General features: G+C 37.3%; 1 protein-coding gene and 1 long non-coding RNA gene across 2 annotated transcripts; one reads left to right on the top strand and one right to left on the bottom strand.

Moving 5' to 3' along the window:
- Positions 1–7,679: 7,679 nt before the first annotated feature.
- lpar3 (lysophosphatidic acid receptor 3) lies at positions 7,680–20,984 on the bottom strand. The gene is made up of 3 exons (XM_082139896.1): positions 20,535–20,984; positions 18,797–19,560; positions 7,680–8,682 (listed from the first exon to the last, which is right to left on the bottom strand). Exons 2-3 carry the CDS (start codon positions 19,536–19,538, stop codon positions 8,351–8,353), a joined length of 1,074 nt encoding a protein of 357 aa, XP_081996022.1. The 5' UTR covers positions 19,539–19,560; positions 20,535–20,984; the 3' UTR covers positions 7,680–8,350.
- On the top strand, positions 8,682–10,614 carry LOC309476754. Its single transcript, XR_014198337.1, has 2 exons — positions 8,682–9,308; positions 9,641–10,614. It is a non-coding gene; the product is annotated as an uncharacterized lncRNA (long non-coding RNA).
- Positions 20,985–22,295: the final 1,311 nt, after the last annotated feature.

Raw genomic sequence — 22,295 nt, 5'->3', positions numbered from 1 at the left:
TTCCACAGGTGTATAAAATCAAGCGCCTAGATTGTGAATGCAGACTGCATGGTGCTTGATTAATACACCTGTGGAAAGGGACCTGATGAAATGCATGAATAAGTACTATAATTGTTCACAAAAAGGGTACAATAATAACAATAAAAAATAAATAAAATAAAAAATATAAAATGTTAATAATTTTTTTAAGTTATGTTGCCTCTGCTAATCATATCATAATTTCAATTCTTATAGTTTCACAAAAATAGCTTTTATTTCAACTCACTAGAGCCCCTTTCACACAGAGATTCCGGAAAATACACGGATAAAGTGACCCGGGATTTGACCCGGGTTCGTTTGATTTTGGTTCATTCACACTGCCAGTGATTTTCCGGAATCAGAGAGTGCGTTCACACACAACCCGTAAAAATGCCGTAAAGACACGTGACATCGATGTGACTTGTAATCTCAGTAGCGTCTTAAGTTTGATTATGAGCTGCGATCTCTCTCTCTCTCGCCACGCTTGTGCATTTTTTTCTCTGATTCGATCATAAAATTGCGCTTTACGTAGGCTACCGTTTCACAGCTGGCGAACGATCCCCGCCTTCAGCGTCATCACTACGACACGGCATTATTACGGCTTTTGTTCACACAGCGCGCGTTCCAGGTCTGAACACGGCAATGTTATTAGGTCCCCGACACGGCATCGATCCCGGCATAAATCCCGGGTCGAGTTTGCGTTCACACAGAAGGCGCTCTGGCAATTTGCCGGCAATTTCCCGGGTTCAAAGCGCTGTGTGAAAGGGGCTCCTGACCCCCTGTAGCCTAATGTTATGTTTCCTTTTATCTAGGCCTACTGTTTACATTTATTAATTTAGCAGACACGTTTATCCAAAGACACTTACAACAATGAATTTAAGAGAAACTCCTAAAAATAATGGGCGTGTCACTCATAACTTTAGACTCCTAATGTGTTTTACTAAGAGTAATTCACGAAGCATTTTAGCCCTAAAAGTAGCCCTACGTCTGGGAAAGCTTAGAAGAAGAAATACAAATTAACAAAATGAACAAATTAATTTACCTCTTCTATACAAACGTGACTTCAGATTTGTTTAAAAATATCCTCTCTCGTCCTTCTCGGTAGCCTCCTTGTGTAGCACGTCTTCTCACAAGCAAACACCTGTCACTCATCATCAGGCAATCACCGTGATCTGATATATATGAATCTGTCAATAATAATAATAATAATATCATCATAGTATTATTAATGTTGACCTGGTTTAACTAACTTTTATGTGATAGCCCTCTAGTCTAATAGGGTCCCGTGCCTATCTCTGGGTTCCTGCAAAGATCTGCACAAAAACAGATTGTGTGTAGTAATTTTGCGCCGATTTGTCAATTGTTTATGTAATAAAAGAAATTTTTATTTTTGAGTTAACTTTCTCTTTAAGATCAGAGATACAAAAAAAAAAAATTCTGGATGTTGCATTTAGATATCAGAGGTGACACGTTTGGATGGAATCTTGAAAGGTAAAATGTGAAACTCAGATGCTCATTCATTTCGGTGCTGTTACAGCCCTTTTCCTTCAAGGACTCCAATTTCCAATTCTTGGGAACTCTAGACACTATTTACACTAGACCACAGTGCCCTAACCAGACGTGACGTGATTCTGCGACATACAATCGATAAAAGTATTCCATTTTTGTGACGAGCAACGGGATTCAATTTTAGAAATTATTTCTATTCTTCGAAGTCGCAGTTGGAACAACAACATACAAACTATGACAATGATAATCTCAGCCAGGAATTATATGCTTAAAATATTTAAAAATGTCAGTAACACTGTAGAATAACTACAGCATTAATGAATAACTACACAGGAACAAATGAGTAACTCACTTTCAACATTCTAGTAACTACTATTAACCCACAAGAAACTCTGATTAACAAATTAGTAAGTAGTGCTCACCTCTGATTCACCTCAGATCTTAAAAAGCAAACATGAACGTTAAAACTGTGAAACTCAATGTAAACATAAAAGTGCATTCACGCCTAAATGAATCTGCAGCGGTCAGGTGATACAAGTAAGAGCTCTAAGAAATTTCGGTTACATTTTAAATTAAGGGGTCCGTGTTACCGTGTAATTATACATTTAAGTACTGGGTAATAATAATTAACTACATGTACTACTATAGGGTTAGGATTAGGGTGTGGTTTAGCCTATTTGCTTGTACTTAAGCACAATTTATAGTAAGTAACTGCATGTAACAGACAATGTAAAATAAAGTGTTACCTAAATTTATTACAAGCTGTAATTACAAGCGCTACGATGAAGTGAATGCTTTTTACAAGTTGAAACCTTGTAATTACAACATGGTGTGAATGCATCTTCTTGTAGTGCAGTGTACTTGCTGAGAGAGGTCCACCCAAACGCTCTTCTGATTGGCTGTGATTTTTTTTTTCTTCCGGCATGGACAATTGCTTGTCGCTGGAATCTTACCGAACATAGGCTGCGTCCAAAATCGCAAAGGCTACTCTCTTGAGTAGGTTCCAATGTGCATTATAATCGCATTATAGTCCTTCACATCTATTGCGATCTAAAAATTCCAGCCAGTTGATAATACCCAGAATATCAAAATCGACTGCTGGCGGTACATCCTTTTCCTATTTAGCACCAAAACTCTGGAACAGTCTTCCTAACATTGTCCAGGAAGCAGACACACTCTGTCAGTTCAAATCTAGACTAGAAACACATCTCTTTGACCTAGCATACACATAACACATATTGACTTATATCATTCAATGTTAGGCTGCATAGATTAGGTCAGACAGAACCGGGAACACTTCCCATAAATCCTGATGTACTCGTTACATCATAAGAAGAATGGCGTCTACGCTAATATTAGTCTCTCTGTTTATCCCGAGGTTTACCGCAGTCTACCGGATCCAGGGCGTACCCAGATCTGATGAAGGGCCTGCGCCTGGACGCGACGACAACGCAGTCCTGAAGAGTCAACTAGTCTCTCCCCTGTGAAGGCCTCCTTCCCTTCCCTTCCCTTTACCTCTGTACTGATAAAACGTTGTCGGGATAATTCCGGTTCACGTAGCTACACGGAAGCGATAAAAAATTCTGTATTATACATTTTTAAGGCCAGACAAATAGTTTGTTGAGGTCAATTTGTAAAGAAAGACTACACGCCTGCACACATATATATATTCAAACATGCATACCTATAGACTAAACACATAATATGCATGTGCACACGGTCAACGTTTTCACAGGTTATCACTGTAAAGCTGCTTTGAAACAGTCCATATTATTAAAAGCGCTATATAAATGAAGGTGACTTGACTTCGACGTACTTATTTTGAATAAGTATTTACTTAACGACCGCTGTAAAAGTATGTTCTAAATAGTATGATTGTGTAATTTGGATGTACTACATTTACCATGTTGTCATTGTCATGTGACCTACAGTTGTGTTGCTTCACTACCATTCACATCCCCTATGGGATAGTAAAGTATCCATCGTATGCACATGCACTTCAGAATCTCGCCTGACATAGTACTGTAGATCAGGGGTTCCCAAACTTTTTCGTTCTAGGACCCACCTAGACAAGTATAATCAATCTCAAGACCCACTTGCACTGGTGCTACCAACTTTCTCAGTTGGTCGCACCAGCATGATTTGGTCGCACTTTTTTTTCTTTTTTTTTTTTGCTACATGCCATGGGATTAATCAATATAATTTTACCGTCTTCACATAGGGATGGGAAATGATACGATTTTATCAATAATAATAATGCCACTGACGATTCTGATTATCGATCCGATTCTTTAACGATTCTCTTATCGATTCTTGATAACACTGTGTGGAAAAATTTTGTCATATGCTTTTCAAAAAAAAAAAACAAGGGGTTTTATTTATTTTAAAGCTTGAGTAAGCAAACTGTACTTTTTATGTAATTTATGTAATAGATAGAACTTTATTGTAAAGTGTTACTGATTCAAACGTCTCCTGAGTTCACTGTTGGAAAGATCAGTTGTCCATTCATTAAAATGCATCGTTCAAAGGAGTAATTAGGCTACGTTCACACTGCAGGCTGAAACGACCCAATTCCGATTTTTTTGCCCCTATGCGACCTGTATCTGATCTTTTCATGACAGTCTGAACGACACAGATCCGATCTTTTCAAATGCGACCCAGGCCACTTGGATATGTGGTCCCAAATCCGATACATAACCGATCTTTTGAAATGCGACTTCAGTCTGAACGGCCAGGTCGCATGTATCCGACCCGCACGTCATTGATACGCGAAAAACGTCATCATTCTGCGTTGAAGTAGTCGTCGGTTTGAAAACGGACTGCATATTCGTCGAGCTGAGGTAAATCTGCCGAACGGGTCAACCTCGACGAGCCCGTTAATAAAAATTTTTTTTTAAAAAAGCCCACGGCCATTATACGTTATGTTAACTTATTTGTGCTGAATCTGATATTAGATAGGTCAACGGCTGCTGTCTGGCTCTTCTGTAACGGTCGCTGCGCGCGCTCGTGTGTGTGTGTGTGTGTGTGTGTGTGTGAGAGAGAGAATCACAGTTAAAGTTTAGCTACTTCCGCAAACAACAAGTGACGTCGTTGACCGTTGAGTACTCTTCTGCGCATGCGGGTCACTTCTGGGTCATTTCCAAGCGGCAACATTCTAATCTGAAAAATGAAGCCTACCCGGAAGTGTGAAAAACTGCAATACATCGAAAATCCGCTAGGGGAAGGTCCCAAAAGGGAGCAAATGTCCATACACCCCCATGTTAAAATGTCCGTTTTCACAGCATAAATTCATGTTTTTACAGGTTGGTCCCATGGACTTTTATTGTATTTTTCGATAGGTTCCGAGTGCCTGACAACTGTGAGGGGGGTGAATTTTTTTCTAACTCGTTAGTTTAGATCATAGACAGTATAAGAAATGGACAGAGTCATCTCATTGGAAGTCAATTGAGGCAAGTGAAGCCCATTTTCAGCGATTTTTTAGGACTTCCGTTCCTGACGCGCAGACTCAAACTGAGCTTGACGACGTAGATGTGACGTGAGCAACCCGTCTGTCTTCTAGTGGCTGTGGCATGAGAAATCTGAATCATTCCCTTCCGAATCTTGCAGAGACGGAGAGTGTGAGTAGGAGGTGTCCATGAGCTAGGAGCAGGAGAAACTTTTGCTAGGTATTCTGATGAATTATTTTGTCATTTTGCCTCCACGTCCCCCCGATTGCCCGCGAGCTTCTCCTCCCGTCAATACGGTAATCTCTCTACTGTGCGACAGAGAGTCGCGTGGTTGTGACGCAATCGTTAGCCTACTTTTACAAAAACGGTTTTTACGGGGCCATAACGTAAGCTACAAGGTAATGGAGCATTTTATACATTGTCGTGTTTCTTTAGAAATAAATAATGGACAAATGGAGTCTTCAAACGCCTCAGATGTAAAGTTATTCGCTGTCAAAGTGACGCCAAAATGAATGGGAGTCAATGGGATGCTAACAGCAGGTGAAGTTCTGCTACAAGATGGTGGCACGCGGCCAGCTTCAACTTCCGGTCGACTTCCTTCCCGCTTGGTTTAGATCGTATTTAGATATAAAATGTATGACAAATAAGGGCGCGATTGACAGCTTGATTGACAGCTGACAACGAGCATAGTCTGCGCCGAGTGGAATTCCTGAAATTTGACGTCTCGGCCATGATCTGTCACAACACATCATACCTGTAAGTTATCCTTTCTGAACATTTGTTTTGAAATATATGGCGCCGCCCATACCCCCCATAAACGGCCTCAAAACCGTTCTTCAGAAGTCTATGGGTGACGTCACAGACGCTTTGTCCATATTTTTTACAGTCTATGGTCATTTCACGTTCACACAGGAGATCACAAAAGGTCGCATTTAATTGGAAATGTGAACGGCCTTGCAAAAAAATCGCATTTTTTCAAAAAATCGGAATTGAGCATTAAGCCCTGCAGTGTGAAAGTAGCCTTAGTTCGCGAATTGGACATGTCGTGCGCGTTGTGTGATTATCCCAGCAGTTAGGACATAGACATCCAAGATTTGTGTCAACACAGAAAACGTTTCATCACTGGATAGTTTTTTTCGTTTAATTAAAGTGTTGTTTTATGTCAGCTGAATGTCTGGGACACTTTTCAGAGAAGAGAAGGCAACTTATTTAGCACAATTCACACGAGGAAGAAGAAAAAAAAAATCTCCGAATGCTCCACATGAAACTTTGGTCTTCCGACCTTTTACCACCGTGTCGATTTATTTTGATTAATATGTGCGAGGGAGAGAGAGCAAGACAGCGCTTAGTTTGGAGACGGTGAAGTCTTGTTTACACTTTCACCTGGCTCCGAAGAGAGAGAGAGAGAGAGCGCGCGCGCGCGCGACCGAGTAGCCTACTCTCTCTGCTCGTTCTTTCAGTTAAATTGTGACTCTGTCACAAGCGCAGCAGTTCATCTACATTACTCAGCGATCAAATAACACTTTGGCGGCCGCTAAAACTCATAGTCGTCTGGTCATTAATCGGACTGGTTTTGTTTCACTCATCGTAACGTAAATTTAGCTGCAGCTAAGTGCCTTTGTGCGACCCACCTTTTCTCACCGCGACCCACAGTTTGAAAACCACTGCTGTAGATCATCTGGGTAATTTTTGCATACTGTTTTATGGGCTCTGTGAATTCGGACATACTTAATTTGTCACATACTGTTTTTCATTTCAGCCTGAGTGTTACAAGCCACTAAAAACAAAAGATGCTATGATAGACGATGTGTACTTTCCTGTTTGCAGTAGTGAAGTGACATGATTCCAATGTGGTTTATCTTTATGGAATCAGTGCCCACACCGGAAGTATAAACAATCCTGTTTGGGCTTGAATACGTGACACTCTCAAAAGGACCCGCAGGTGGTCATTGAGAACGTTTTTGTCCAAGTGTCAACAGGAAAAGCTCGTTTCCCAGGATTCACAAACTGAAGCACGGTGGTTTCGTCATGTTGTAATTAGCCTTTGGCGTAACTCCAGGATCTTGACTCTGGAGCTCAGGTGAGACGATGTGCATCAGCTCGTTGCACAAGAATTGCGTAAGACTGGGAATATCTGGCTATTTCAAAGCATAAAGAAAGGAAACTGGTTTGTTCTGCACCCCTGACCTAGCAGTTTGTATTTCAGCCTATCATCTTAACGCACATTGGGAGTGGTTAAGATGAAAACTTCAATACGAACCCAACATTAACCATTTACTTTTCTTTCTTTTTTTAACCCAGTAATAAATTGTTCATATTATGGAAACTAGTTTCCACTTCAGAATAAAAATAAAAATGAAGGGGATATTTTATTATTTTAAGTTTTCATTTTCAATGTAGTTTAAATGTTAGTAATTTTGATTCATGTTGTTAATTTTATTTTTATTTCAGATTGAATACTTATTTAATTTAATTAATGCAACATTTTAATTTTAATTTCAGTAAAAACGAAATTATCTAATATTTATATTTTATTTTAACTTGATTTAAATTACATTTGGATTCATCTATATAACTATACAGTAAATATTGTATGACATTATAATTAATGTTTTTCATAATTAGAGAACTTAATACTTTCTTTATCACACTCAAAGTAAGTCTTCAGTGAGTTTCCATTAAAAAAGACTCTTTAAGACTCCTATGAGCACTTTAACAGCACAACTTTACTTTTAACATTTGTTATAAAAGACATATTTATCTTTTACACATGAAACCACAGATACAAATTAGCAGTACCGCTAAGTATTTACATTGGCATAATTGACCACTTAATCATGTAGGACCACATAATCATGATAGTAATCAGCAATATACAGTACAGACCTTTAAATAGTCATTATTCTTACACGAAGACTGTGAAACGCATATTAAATCACTCAAATGCTTACATCAATATCTACATACATCATTTTAAGATACAAAAAAAAAAAGTCAAGACTCCTTTTAAACAGTACAGTACACTTAGGAAGTAATCAACAGATTCACACAGATTTTACACCAGTACAGAGTACCAATGAAAGCTGTTTCTGATTCTGAAAAACCGTTGTAAAAAGCTGAATTAATGAGCATTGCTATTGAAGATGTGGCCTGGTGGGTAGTGCACATGCTCGGACAGGTTTCACAGAAGCGCTTATATGGGTGACTAACAATAAAAGTTGCACAAGTGCGTGCATTGCTTTGTACTGTCATTAAATTCTCTTTGAGTTCTGGTCTAACTTTTCATCTCTGACAGCAGTCTGCAGGAGTATTTCAGAGCAATGGCGAGCCATGTTGCTAGGAATGGTTTTCGTGGAGTCAAAAGCGAGACTTCACCTTCAAGACTTCAGCATCTCCTGTGTGGAGACCTTGCTGTCCTCTGCTGTGTTCTCTTTCAGGCTGCTGGTTGTCTCCCGACCGGAGCCGCGTTGAATGTTGGCTTTGGACGACCTCTGTCTCCTCGTCCCATTGCGAACGCAGCACATCAGGTTCTTGATGGTGGTCCACATTTCCTCGTCTCTGTACGAGTAGATGATCGGGTTTATGACGGAGTTGAGGACGGCGAGGAGCAGCAGCCAACGTTTGAATTTCAGGACATTGCATTGGTCGCACTTGAGGCCATCCAGGAGCAGAACCACAAGTCCAGGAGTCCAACAGATCACAAAGGCTCCTAAAAAAAAAAAAAAAAAAAACTTTTTACAATTTTTTTTTTAACATACACACACATACACATTTTATACACACACACACACTGGTGGTTGTGGCGAGCAGGACGAGTGGCGTGATTACTGATGAGCGACACCTGCGCGACGCACCAGTCTCGTATCTCTCACGGAAGCATAAAGGGGGGCGACGACAGTGGAGATAGAGAGAGGACAGGCCTGAACTTGTGTTGTTTTGTTTTATTGTGACAGCAGTCGTCCGTGAGGGGCTGCTGTCTTTTACTTTCGTTTTGTATTTGTATCATTAAAGTCCTGCCTCCTTCTTCCCACAACTTTTAACCTCGTTACAGTGGTGTTGAGTAAATTTATTTTTCGAGAGTGTAAAAAAAACGAAATATGCATAAGTATTTTATATTTATGTATATTATTATTAAGTTATATGTAATGTTACGTATATATTAATTAACTCTATGCTTTATTATAAATATATATACAGAAAAAATAAAAATAAAATTATATATATATATACACACACACACACACACACACACACATACATACATGCATACATACATACATCTTATTTTTATTTATGTATATTATTTTTAAGAAATATATATGCTTATGTTGCCTTGTGTTGTTAAAGGGATACTCCACCGAAAAATGAAAATTCTGTCATCATTTACTCACCCTCATGTTGTTTAAAACCTGTATGAATTTCTTTCTTTTGCTGAACAGAAAGGAAGATATTTAGAAGAATGTGAGTAACCAGACAGTTTTAGATACCATTGACTTCCATAGTAGGAAAAAAATATACTATGGAAGTCAATGGTATCTAAAACTGTCTGGTTACTGACATTCTTCTAAATATCTTCCTTTCTGTTCAGCAAAAGAAAGAAATGCATACAGGTTTTAAACAACATGAGGGTGAGTATATGATGACAGAATATTCATTTTTCAGTGGAGTATCCCTTTAAACATCAAGGTACTTTTTTTTTTAAGGAAATGAAAACAGAAAAAGTTGTCATTGGTTCCTAGTTCAAGCAGGTTCCACAATTTCTCATAAAAAGTATGGCTTTACTGCACCCCTAAGATAAACCTTTAACACAAATTGCATCTTGCACTGCTGTGGACACTGTTTGTTTTAATTTTGGAGAATGCATTTCTGCCCCAACATGTTCAATAACCCTTTTTCCGAGCTTCGATATGGTGACTCACAGCAACAAACCTGCCTTTAGTCTCATTTCCACTAAATTCTTTCAAGTTACCATGAAATCCTGTATGCACCGCAAAACAAGCTTAGACAAACAGGACGGTTCTCAGGTGGAGAGCATGTAGCGGCACGTCTTTCAAGGTCAGAAAACACTCGTGTGACTAAAATGAACAAAGGAGATGGTTGTTTTCAGATGGCAGAGCTTCTCCTGAAAACCCATCTCCTGTTTAAAAAAAGTAGTAAAAGTAGTTTTTTTAATCAGTATTTTGTCTTTTTTTATCCCTCTATATATATATATAATTTGTGTGTTGCAAACATGAAGTAATAACGAAAGTATTGGGATAAAAGTTTATAGTCTGGATATATAGACTCTGATGTTGCAGAAGCCGTGATCAAAATTAATAATTGACCAAACTATTGTTACGCTTCAAATAAAGATTGTATATGTTGGTAACACTTTAGAATACCGTTCCATCATTAATGAATATCACAGGAACAAATGAGTGACGCACTGTTAACATTCTAGTTACTACTATTAACTAACAAAGAAACTCAGATTTTTGAGGTTTTTGTAAGGTTTTGGATAGTAATGACTCGAGTGTTACTACATCCTTCTAAAGAAATCACTAATTATTTGAATCAGTATTCTAAAGTGAAGATCACGTTAACACATTAGTAATGACTCAAGTGTTACCAAATCCATTGGAAGGAATATATCCAAAACCTTCAGTCATTACTAGGCCGTTATCATGATTTTCACTTTAGAATACTGATTCAAACAATTATTAGTTCCTTCTGAAGGATGTAGTAATGCTCAAGTCATTACTAGTGGGTTACCAGTACCTTCACTTTATAATTAATGATATATTATGCATTATCCAAGTTAATTATGAACCTGTATAGTAGTTCTCAGTAGTCCTCTGGGAGGTATGAAAAAAATAGTATAGTTATTGATTAGCTAATATTGACTAGCCCCCCCCTTTTGGTACGTTCCGTGATCCATGCACACACACACACACACAGTACTGTGCAAAAGTCTTGGGCACATTAGTATTTTCACCCTAAAAAAATGGTTATGCCAGTTATTTATGTATTTTGCTGCAGTGTGTCAATAGAAAATATCAGTTTACATTTTCAAACATTCACGCAAAATAACGATTTTTGCAGATACACGGTCTGGGGGAAGGGAAGGGAAGCACGGTCATTCGAAAATACTCCCGGGTTTCTACTGACACAAAGCTTAATGCTAATCGGTGAAGTATCCCTTTAAGCAAAGTAACTTTTCTTCCAGGACAAATATCTAAACTTCCTTAAAACATGAAATACATACTGATTAAAAGTTTTTATAAGGTTAAAAGTGTGATAAATGTGCTTATTTGGCTCCAGAAACGCTTACTAGAGAAGGCCATGCAGAGGTTATAACAAAACCTCATCAAATGGGGGGCTTCCTCTGTGGTTTCTAGTAAGTTCCCCATTTAAGGGAACACTCTTTCTCTTTAATCATATTAAACAGCATCTGGAGGAGAACGGCACGCCATGTTTGTTGCAGATGTGCACAGTGTTATAAGCGCTCTTTGCATGCATGAATTTATTACACGGCATGTTTTCTCAGCATAATAAACAGCAGCGGTGAAAGGGCCGGGTACCGCAGGGCCACAGAATCTCAAAGGGGCCACAACTATTTTAAAAGAAGACTTTGAATGTGTGTGAAAACCCCTATAATGGCAGCACTGCTGAAACACCATTCAGGCATAAACAATTTTTTTTAAAACACATTTATTCAAAAGAAGTAGCGACTCAAAAAGTGTGCAATTTTGGATGCAGACTTTGTGTTTGGTCACAACATGCAAGTCTGTCATATAACATTATAAATTGTGTGATTGGAGCATGGCTTTTAATGGTAAGACTTTTGTTTTTGTAATCAGGCTCTCAAAAACTATATCAAAATTTGGATTTAGATTTATCGGACAACAATATATCGGTTATCAGCTGAGGAATTTTGCTAGCAAAGTTTATCATGGGAACGCAAAGGTTTTACGAGTGAACGCAACGTTTTTTTTATACAATTTAATTTCTACAGATTGAGTACACAAATTTTTAATAAATGTTTTAATCTCATAATTATGCTAATAAGAATGTTAACCAATGTTCAGTGTGAAATCTCCTTTATATCTGAGTTTATGTGCTAACCAGCCACGACCATATCGAATTATATATATATAATTTTTTTTTTTTTTGCACTGGATTGCCCCGCCCACTGTGAAATCTCATTGGTCCATAATCCTCCTCCTCATAACTGTACATTAAACATCAAATATTTTTCTGATTGGCTGTGATAGTGTCACGTCACTCAGCAGTTTCACGTTCAGTGTGTACAGACTGAAAATTGGTTGGTGTTTTCAAGAAATTATCCTGTAATGGTTGCAATTTTGATCTCTATTCAAGCTGAACAAAACATCTCAAACTATCAACATTTACACAATGTAAGCAAATACAGCTATGATGAAGGTAATATTTACAAGAAGCTTTCTTTTTTTCCTTTTTAAACAAAGAATTTTCTCCCTTTTCAAAAGAGGAGTCAATGCAACAGATTAATGTAACCTTTACCTCCAAACATGCCACAAAACAACAAAAGCAAGAATGTAGCGTGCTTCTGAAGCGCAGGAGTCTGCTTTTATTAGCAGTTCGTTCAAGACAATAACTGATGATTAACGGACTGTGAATCTTCACATATCTTCATAATACAAAGTCTCCCATGCAGACACACTTTCTAAACCTTCAAAGCAAGTTCGTCTGACCAAAAACGGGGTTTCACACATGTGAGCAATTGGTCTGAAAGAGAGACACGCATCTACTATGAGGTTCATGTTCTTTCTCTCCAAGGCCACAGGCCACTCACACTGGTGGTTTGATTCAGATGCCAGGCAGTGTAAAGAGCGACCTTGTGCAAGATAATTATACAGGCCTGGAGGAAGCCTGTTGTGCTGGGAAGAGACGGCTCCTCCACTTTAGCCCTATCTGCAATTTGAAGCAGTCAGAGATACTCCTAAAACCAGATTTTCTTCTTTGCAGCATGCGTTGGTCTAAATTTCTGAATTTAATTCCGAACATAATTTCTGAATTTCTCCCCCCCCCAAAAAATCAGCTTAGACCAGCATTAACCAACTTTCTGGTGGTCTAGCTGGTGGTTTTAACCAGGGTCTATAAACAGCAATTCTTACCTACGGAAGAGGATTAGGGCCAAGCAATAATAAAAAAATAAAACCATCTCGAGATTAAAGTAATTATAATGCAAGATTAAACTCGTTAAATTTCGAGAGAAAAAAAGTCGAAATACAATCTTGAGAATAAACTCATTACATTTCGAGAATAAAGTCGTTGTGTTTCGAGAAAAAACTCGTTAAATTTCGAGAAAAAAGTCGAGATAATCGTGAGAATAAACTCATTAAATTAAAAAACCTTTGCATTGCTGCCACACTACCATTTTCGGTCCCCATGTCCACGCGGATCCTCTCGGGACACCCTCCTATGCCAGTAACTGTTTTTATGAAGTAACTGGCTATTACTTTAGGATCGTTGTTGGTTGTGTACGCCTCCATCCACAGAATGTAACGACTGTAACCATCTATACAGCCATTAATGGCAATGCCGTACGGTTTTAATTTATCATAGCTGTCCATATGCCAGAGTGCATTTGGGCCAGCGCAAGTTTACTGTCGTCTTCTCAAGCGTCTCCTTCGTCTTATGGTATCCTGGGAAACCTCGATGAATCGCGCGTAGGTGAAGCCAGCGATAACCTTGCATTTGTCCACTGGTTGTCATTTCATGTTGGACAAAAGCGAGTACATCGCGCAAATTGGACTGTTTTTTTCTTCTAAAAAGACCTAGCCGCTTGCAAATTCTCTTTGTATGCTAATTATTATTCTGTCATAATTAGCTAAAGTTGATAGTATTTCTTTTTTACTGAAAGAAAGTCTAAAATATAGCTTGACTAAGTGATCCAACTCTACCATGTCCTCTATCAGTAGACTACGCAATAAACACTGATCGAATGCGTTATTCTCTACATTTCATTTCGACTTTTTTTCTCGAAACACGACTTTATTCTCGAAATGTAATGAGTTTCTCACGATTATTTCGACTTTTTTCTCGAAATTTCATGAGTTTTTTTCTTGAAACACGACTTTATTCTCGAAATTTAATGAGTTTATTCTCAAGATTGTATTTCGAGTTATTTTTCTCGAAATTTAACAAGTTTTTTCTCAAAACACAACAACCTTATTCTCGAAATGTAATGAGTTTATTCTCAAGATTGGATTTCGACTTTTTTCTCGAAATTGAACGCGTTTTTTCTCGAAACACAACGACTTTATTCTCGATATTTAATGAGTTTATTCTCAAGATTGTATTTTCGACTTTTTTTTCTCGAAATTTTACGAGTTTAATTTTGCATTGTAATGACTTTAATCTCGAGATGGTTTTATTATTTTATTATTGCTTGGCCCTAATCCTCTTCCGTACTTACCAGATATGTTTGGTCATAGTACTTTTTTTGGGTCCAGATCTATTAATATATTATTCAGAAAATACAATGACTTGTATATTATATAACATTATATGAAGAGCATGTTTTTAAAAAATTTATTAAAGTCCCCGTGAAATCAAAATTGACCCTATTTACTTTGTTAGCGCATATTACTAGTCTTGTGGTGAACAATTAATCCGTGCAAGTTAAGACACAGAAAAAAATAGTTTGCCGTGGTAATCTTTAATCAAAGTCTGAAAAGTTACTTCAGGTCTGGAATGGCGTCTTTTTCTGATAACGTAGGCTTGACGGCTTGGGTTGAAAAACGCTTAACCACTCCCCTCAAACCGTTAGTCTGCTATGAGCGAGAGATGGAGAGGAGGAGCGCTAGAGTAAAACCCTGCCCTCTGTTCAATATTCCGTTTCACTGGGAAATACGTCACAACACTGGAGAAAAATCGTTTGCAACTTCCGGTTCACGGGGACTTTAAATGTGTGTGTGTGTGTGGCAAATTAAATAATGCATTAAAATAAATAAATAAATAAATAATATATATATTTATTTATTTATTTTAATGCATTATATATATATATATATATATTTGACTTTCAAATCAAAGTCAAGATTAGTTCAGGTTGTAAAATGTCATGAGGTACAACTCTACAAAAACATAATATTTATGAATTAATGATTTGTAATATTAGAATAATATACAAGGTTGTGTCATGAAACTCTAGTTGGCACAAGCTGAAAGGTCCGTAACTCAATCTGTTTGTAACCACGTCATTATCTATAGGGCACAGCTGATTGGTTTCTGCTAGCGAATGATTCTCAGTAGCGAATGAGCTCGCTGCTCAACTTCCAAATACTCGGTTAGCATTAGCCTTAGCAGTTCAGTGCGCTTTTAGAAACCCTCCACCTTCCCCAGCACCACCTGTATAGATCTGCTACAGGTAATTCATGTACGCTATATTGTACAGCAGCAGTTTGTCTTACTTTCTCACAGCAGCATGTTGTGTATTGGCAGTAGCAAGTCCCGTACTTGCTCTGAAGCAGCAACAGCAGCAGCGTAGTAGATCTATTCCGCCAAGATTAAACATATCCATTACCATGCCAAACACTCAGAGATTTGTCACGACAGAAATATGATTTAAGTTGAAAATCACATTTATAACTTTTTTATTTTGTATTAATGATTAAGATGTGTACACGTTCTCATACATTCTCATATATTCAGGGTGTAAGGAAAATATGTAATTCGATTTTACATGAACAAGTACATTTCTAAAAACTTGATATTAGATTGCTAAAAAATGGTCTCTCTCTTTATCAAGTACACTCTTATTTATCATTGGCCTGTTTGCAGACAAAACGTCTGGTTGATTGTTTGAACAAAAAGGAAAAACAAAAGGCAAAAGAAACCCAACCTTTGAACTTCTGATAGCAATCAGCTAATGCAAAGGTGGGAGGTTTCGTCTTTTGTGTCTCATTGTTAACACTTGCGTCTCGCTGTACGTTAACTCTTCAGTTTCTTGTGTACATCTCATCAAGTTCTCAAAGCAAGATGTATTATGTATACATATACTAGATGTCTGCCTGTGGTTAACAGGATATGAGCACATCCTTCCAATCTAAATATTTGCCATGGCTGTAAAAATTCACAAAATATTTACCCACCCAGTCCCACATCACCCAAAGTTGGGTGGGTTACAAGTTTCTTATAAAATGTTTCAGACCCTGCAGGCCTCTGTTGTGAACTAAATTAACATATTCAGCAGTCTGGGAGCGTTTATCATGCTTACAGACCAAAGGCGTGGACTTTGGACAGCTCATCAGAGCTACGAAGGCTTGTGGGAAAACTATAAACCAACATATGCTGTAATTGCCATTGAACTTTGAGTGACTGAGGAGTGATGGTGCATTCTGACTGATACATATCACAGCCTGGAATGCATGTGGTGCATCAACATGCAGCAATGACTCCACTTCCCATTTTGTCAGGTTCCTTGTATTAATGTATAGTATTACTATACTAATGGATAGATCACCCATGAAAACCAAAATTTTAATTTAGCTGAAAACCAAAATTAAATCTAAAGATTGGCTCATTAAATGTTGGTAGTTGGGCTGTTTAACTCTTTATGCGGTTCTGGGTGTATAATAAAACCAGTTAAAGTTCTTCGGCTAAGAGGATATTTAATTTACATATTCCTAATCTAACATTATTTGTGTTCACAATGATGACATGTTCATCTGCTGTAGCTTATCCTCACTTTGTGCAAAAAATAGATGGTGACATGGTCAAAACATATTTTTCAAAATTATTTCAGCCAAAACTGACAATTTTTTTACATTTTTTTATTTGCACTGAAATTTCAGTTCATCAATAAAAAAAAAAATAGAAAAAAAAAAAATATATATATATATATATATATATATACACACACATTTTTATATATTTTTTTTTTTAAATGAAAATGAAAGTCAGTGGGGTCCAAAACAACAAATTGGACCCCACTGACTTTCTAAATAAATTCTTTTGTGTTTTACAGAAGAAAGTCAGTCATACAGGTTTGGTACGACAGTTGAACTATCCCTTTCTCAAAAACAAATCTAAAGGAACATCTCTAGTACTTACCAACTCATTTTTCCACAGAATTTTTCATTTAGCTGAAAACCAAAACTAAAAATGAAGTTTGGGTAATTTAACTCTTTATGTTGTTCAGGGTGTATAAAAAGATGGGGTGGTGGAGGGATGCTGTTAAACTGTCAATGAACGGAGGTAAGTCTGCTGTATACACCTCTTAAAGGGATAGTTCACCTAAAAATGAAAATCAGCCCATGATTTACTCACCCTGAAGTCATCCTAAGTGTACATGACATTCTTCTTTCAGACGAATACAATCTGAGTTATATTAAAAAATATACTGGCTCTTCCAAGCTTGATAATGGCAGTGAATAGCTGTCTGTCTTTGGAATTCCATCAAAGCGCGTCTATTCATGATTAAAGTGCTCGAAACGGCACTCCGGGGGTTAATAAAGGCCTTATGAAGTGAAGCGATGCATTTGCGTAAGAAAAATATCCATATTTAAAACTTTATCGACTAAAATAACTAGCTTCCGGCAGACAGGCGTACGCATCGATTTATCCAAAAAGAGTAACCCTTGAACTTGTCGCACAACGTAATGACGGCAATTGACGCCTCTTGCGGTTCAAACAAACAGGACTGGGCAACCGCGTTCGTCATTACGTTGTGCGTCAAGGTCAAGGGTTACTCTTTTGGCGTAAACCAATGCGTACGGCCGTCTGGCGGAAGCTAGTGTTTATAGTTTATAAAGTTTTAAATATGGGTGTTTTCCTTACACAAACGCATGGCTTCACTTCAGAAGGCCTTTATTAACCCCCGGAGTAAAAGTGGAGCACTTTTATCATGGATGGATGCGCTTTTTTGGGCTTCAAATTTTTTCCAGCCATTCACTGCCATTATAAAGCTTGGAAGAGCCAGGACATTCTTTAATATAACTCTGATTGTATTCATCTGAAAGAAGAATGTCATATACACCTAGGATGACTTGAGGGTGAGTAAATCATGGGCTTATTTTCCTTTTTGGGTGAACTATCCCTTTAAAGACATACATCATTCTTATGAAAATACCTGAGATAGCCTGATTAACACAGATATATTATCGCTATCATGTGTTTGCCTTCATGTTTCAGTCAAAACGTCTCTGTTTGCATGTTATTATATCCATATAAGGCATTTCCTGAAACGTTATAAGTTTAATACTCCTATGAATCCCACTTGTGGACTTTCTGCATGAGGTATGAATCAGTATGTACTAGGCTTCCAGTATGTATGAAACAGATGACATGAGAGTGTTAAGTGCTCCATATCGCTATCATCACCCCATTTTGGGTAAAAATAGAAAAATAATACTAAAGTTCTTTGTAACGTAGTTACTTGAGTAGTTTTTAAGCCAACTACTTATTTACTCTTAGTTGAGTCATATTATTTTTCAGTACTTCTACTTGTACTCAAGTAAATTATTACTTAAGTACAATTTTTTTGTACTCTTTCCACCACTGCATTACGACATGAGAGTTTTTGGGAACACTTCATTTTACAGTGTCCTTGTTACATATGTTACATGTACTTACTGTAGTAATAACAGTAAATTATGCATAATTACATGCAACTATCCCTAAACCAAACCCTAATTCTAACCCTATCATATACTTATGTGCTTAATTATTATTACTCAGTCCTTAAATGTATTACTACACTGTAACAAGGACACCTTAAAATAAAGTGTGATTTTTCATTTTTGGATGTACTATCCCTTTCGGAAGACCAAATCTAAAGGAACATCTCTAGAACTTACCTAGTACGGTCATCACAGTTTTGATGAGTTTGACTGGCGTCCTCTTACGATTTAAAGATCCAGAAGTGTGCGACTTCAAGACGGCAGTCTTTTTCATCACATAGATGTATATCCTCAAATATATGGACACCATAATGAGGAAGAGCACCAGGTTGGACACGGACCAGAAGATCAGGTAGCTCCGGCTAAAGATGGGAGCCAGTTTGGAGCACAGGTCAAGACTACAGATACAGTTCCAGCCCAAACTAGGTACGGCCCCCATGAATATCGATACACTCCACACAAAGGCGATCAACAGGGTCACTCGACGTTTGGTGAGGTTACTGTGGACCTTCCAGTTCATGATGGAGATGTAGCGTTCGAGAGCGATCACCAGGAGGTTGGTCAGGGATGCTGATAGACTCGTATCCAGCAAACCCTGCCGAAAGAAGTAGGCTTGAACGGTTAGATCACGAGATGTTTTCCCTGTATTGAACATGAGATACACGTAAGCGATCGCGGCGAGAAAGTCTGAGGCGGCGAGATTGGCGAGGAGATAGTAGAAGGGGTAGTGAAATCTTCTGTTTGTCACCACCGCTGCAATGATCATGGCGTTGGCCACTAGGATGAAGCAACAGCAGATGGATCCAGCACACTGAACCAGGATGAGCTGCGTTTGGTCCCATTCGTCTGAGGTTATGTTGCTGTTGTTGTAGAAAAAGTCCATGGGCTGATCATGGTTGCAAACGTTATTCTTTGCCATCTTTAGACACAAAACACTATGACTGGAAGGAAAACAACAATAAGTGTACTGTCTGGAACCATAATGCCTCAATTATTTCAGTTTGTTTTTCATGACTCATTTATAAGAAAACCCATCATTCAAAGACAAAACGCCATCAGGGTAACAGACATGGCGTGACAAAAAATTCAATACAAAACAACATAAAATGCAACATAAACACTCAAATGTACATGACTGAGCCCCAATAGACTAACTTTTTCAATAAAATCCAAATAAATGGGATTATGATGGCCCTTTCTATGGAAGCTTGATTCCGGCTTGGAATAAAACAATTTTTTTGAAAGACTTTTTTTTTTTTTACTTTCTCTCACAATTCAACCTTTTCCCCCCCTCAGAGTTTCGAGTTTACATCTCACAATTCTGAATTTTCTTGAATTGCGTGTTTATATCTCACATTCTGAGTTTAAATATCTGGCTATTCAGTTTTTTTTATTTATTTTTTTATGTTTTTTCAGAAGTGCGAGGAAAAAAAGTCTTAATTGTAATACCTTTTGTATTCCGTGGTATTTTAAGCTTCCATTCATTTCCACAAAAAACGTCAATGTAAAATAAATAAATAACATTTTACCATAAAAACGTATCTCTATTGCATTATTAAATAAACTATAAACTTACGAAGGGTTTAAAGTATAACATTTAAGTTCATATAGCCTACGTTTTTTACAGTAGCTTATGTTTTAAATTTAAGGTCCTTTATTTTATCGCCATTTTAATCACATTTTGTTTTCACAAGTTTGTTTTGAATGGAAATGTAGTCTCTCATTTAGAACAAGCTCGTGAAATGCTGTTTCAAATAGTTTTAAATACATGTTCCACCTCAGGACACTACCAAAACAAATCAAAGCAATCAAAATTTCACGTGAAATCAAGTTTCAGCAGTATACATCCTTAAAAACATAACCAAATGTATGAAATCCGTACAATAATGTGCAGTGATAGATAAAGCTCTCTTACCTAGGCAGACTCGTCAGGTTCTCAGTTCACTCTCCATTAGTAATCCGAAGTATCGCTTAAATCCGGCGTGCCTCCACTAACACTGGGCGTCTCTCTCTCTTTCTCTCTCTCTGTGAAGTATCTGCTGAAGTTTGATCTCGAGAGTTTTAAGGAGGAGAGCGGGAGTCACCGATTGTCTCTGAGGGCGTGGTCAGAGAACACTGACTTGCTTTCAATTGTGAAAAAAGCAAGTAAAACATTCTGAAGTTTTCTTGAAGCGCAATTATAGGCTACGCGAAATTTGCTTTTCATCTTATCATGAGCCGAATAACTATAGTCATTGTTAATGTTTGAAGAAAAAAAGTTGAATCGTTCAAGCGAAGTCAGCTTGTAGATACATGACTTGTTTATGAGTCTTATTCTGTGTCAGCGTCTATTGCGTAATATTACGCAATTTTACTCGGTTGTAGACTCTCCTTTACCTCACACACCTCTTAACTTCTGTAATTTGGTCAAATGTCTTTCAGTCTTTAAGATATTGATAATGATAAAGATATAATTTATTCTGATACTCAATATTGGACTTAATTCTTGAATATTTAATATTTAAACACAATGACAGTGAAGATAACAAGAAAAGATGCCTTTTCTAATGTATATGAACACTGATCAAAATCTTAGCTCATCTATTTATTATTTATAGTCAACTAGTCATTTTTATTTTATTTTGGTGCGAATGTTCATCAAGTTTTCAGCAGCTTAATGCTTCATTGCAATTGCAAACGTAAACGTAAAATCGATCATGTTCTGCACAATAAATAATTATATAAATAATTAAATAAAAAGTACAATAAAATAAATCCGCATCTGGGCAGGTAGACTAAGTAAATGACAGATTTCCTGTCGGAGATTAATTTCTGATCGAAAGATGAAGTGAAGCCATCATCCTAGAAACCAAGCACTTTTGATTTAATTGGTTTTTGAGGTAAACAAAACGTGTGTGTGTGGGGACTTCCCTTGTTACAGTGTAATTAATTATACATTTAAGAAATTATATAGATATAATAATGTAATAATATCAATGTTGGGGAAACTTTTAAAAAGTAATGTTTCAATTACTTTTTAATAAAAAAAAATAAAAAAAGTTTTGTTTTAATAATAGATACAAAAGTTCTATTTTTTGGCAAATGTAAAGGTCCTTTCAAAACAAATAAGCCTCAGGCTGAAGGACATATAAATTCATACCTGTACAGTAGAGGGCGCAGCTCAAACAAACCTTTCAGCTGTGCTGCCGTTCTGGATTGCAGAAGAACAAAGTTTAACACACTTACTTCAGCAAGAAAAACTAAAGAAACACGTGATGTTTATATGTTTACAAGTCATTTTTAGTATGGTGTAATCAAAAGGTCAGCGGCAAAGACATTAGATAATAAAGTGAGATTAAATACACAAAGGCCCGGTTTCACAGAGAGGGCTTAGATTAAGCCAGGATTAGATCTTAGTTCAATTAGGACATTTAAGTAGCTTTTATAAACGTGCCTTAGAAAAAAAAAAACTGGTGTGCACCTTGAGACAAAACAATGGCTCTGATATATTTTAAGATGTGACAGTGCAAGTTGCTTTCAGTTAAAACAGCTCACACTTGCATTTTTGTCTGGGACTAGGCTTAAAGGGATACTTCACCGGTTAGCATTAAGCTTTGTATCAGTAGAAACCCGGTAGTATTTTCAAATGACCGTGTTTCCCTCCCTCATGTCCCCCTGAGATGAGAGATTTCTGTAT

This window comes from Leuciscus leuciscus (genome assembly GCF_965113295.1).
Source record: "Leuciscus leuciscus genome assembly, chromosome: 15".
NCBI classification, from domain to species: Eukaryota; Metazoa; Chordata; class Actinopteri; order Cypriniformes; family Leuciscidae; genus Leuciscus; species Leuciscus leuciscus.
Note: the sequence above shows the minus strand (reverse complement) of the source record. Positions and strands in the feature narration are given on the sequence as shown.

Bases quoted from the DNA above. Each gene is read 5' to 3' on its own strand.
- lpar3 (XM_082139896.1), bottom strand. From the start codon at position 19,538: ATGGCAAAGAATAACGTTTGCAACCATGATCAGCCCATGGACTTTTTC. The intron at 8,683-18,796 runs GTAAGTTCTAGA...TTTTTTTTTTAG, and splicing joins AACTGTGATGACCGTACTAG to GAGCCTTTGTGATCTGTTGG.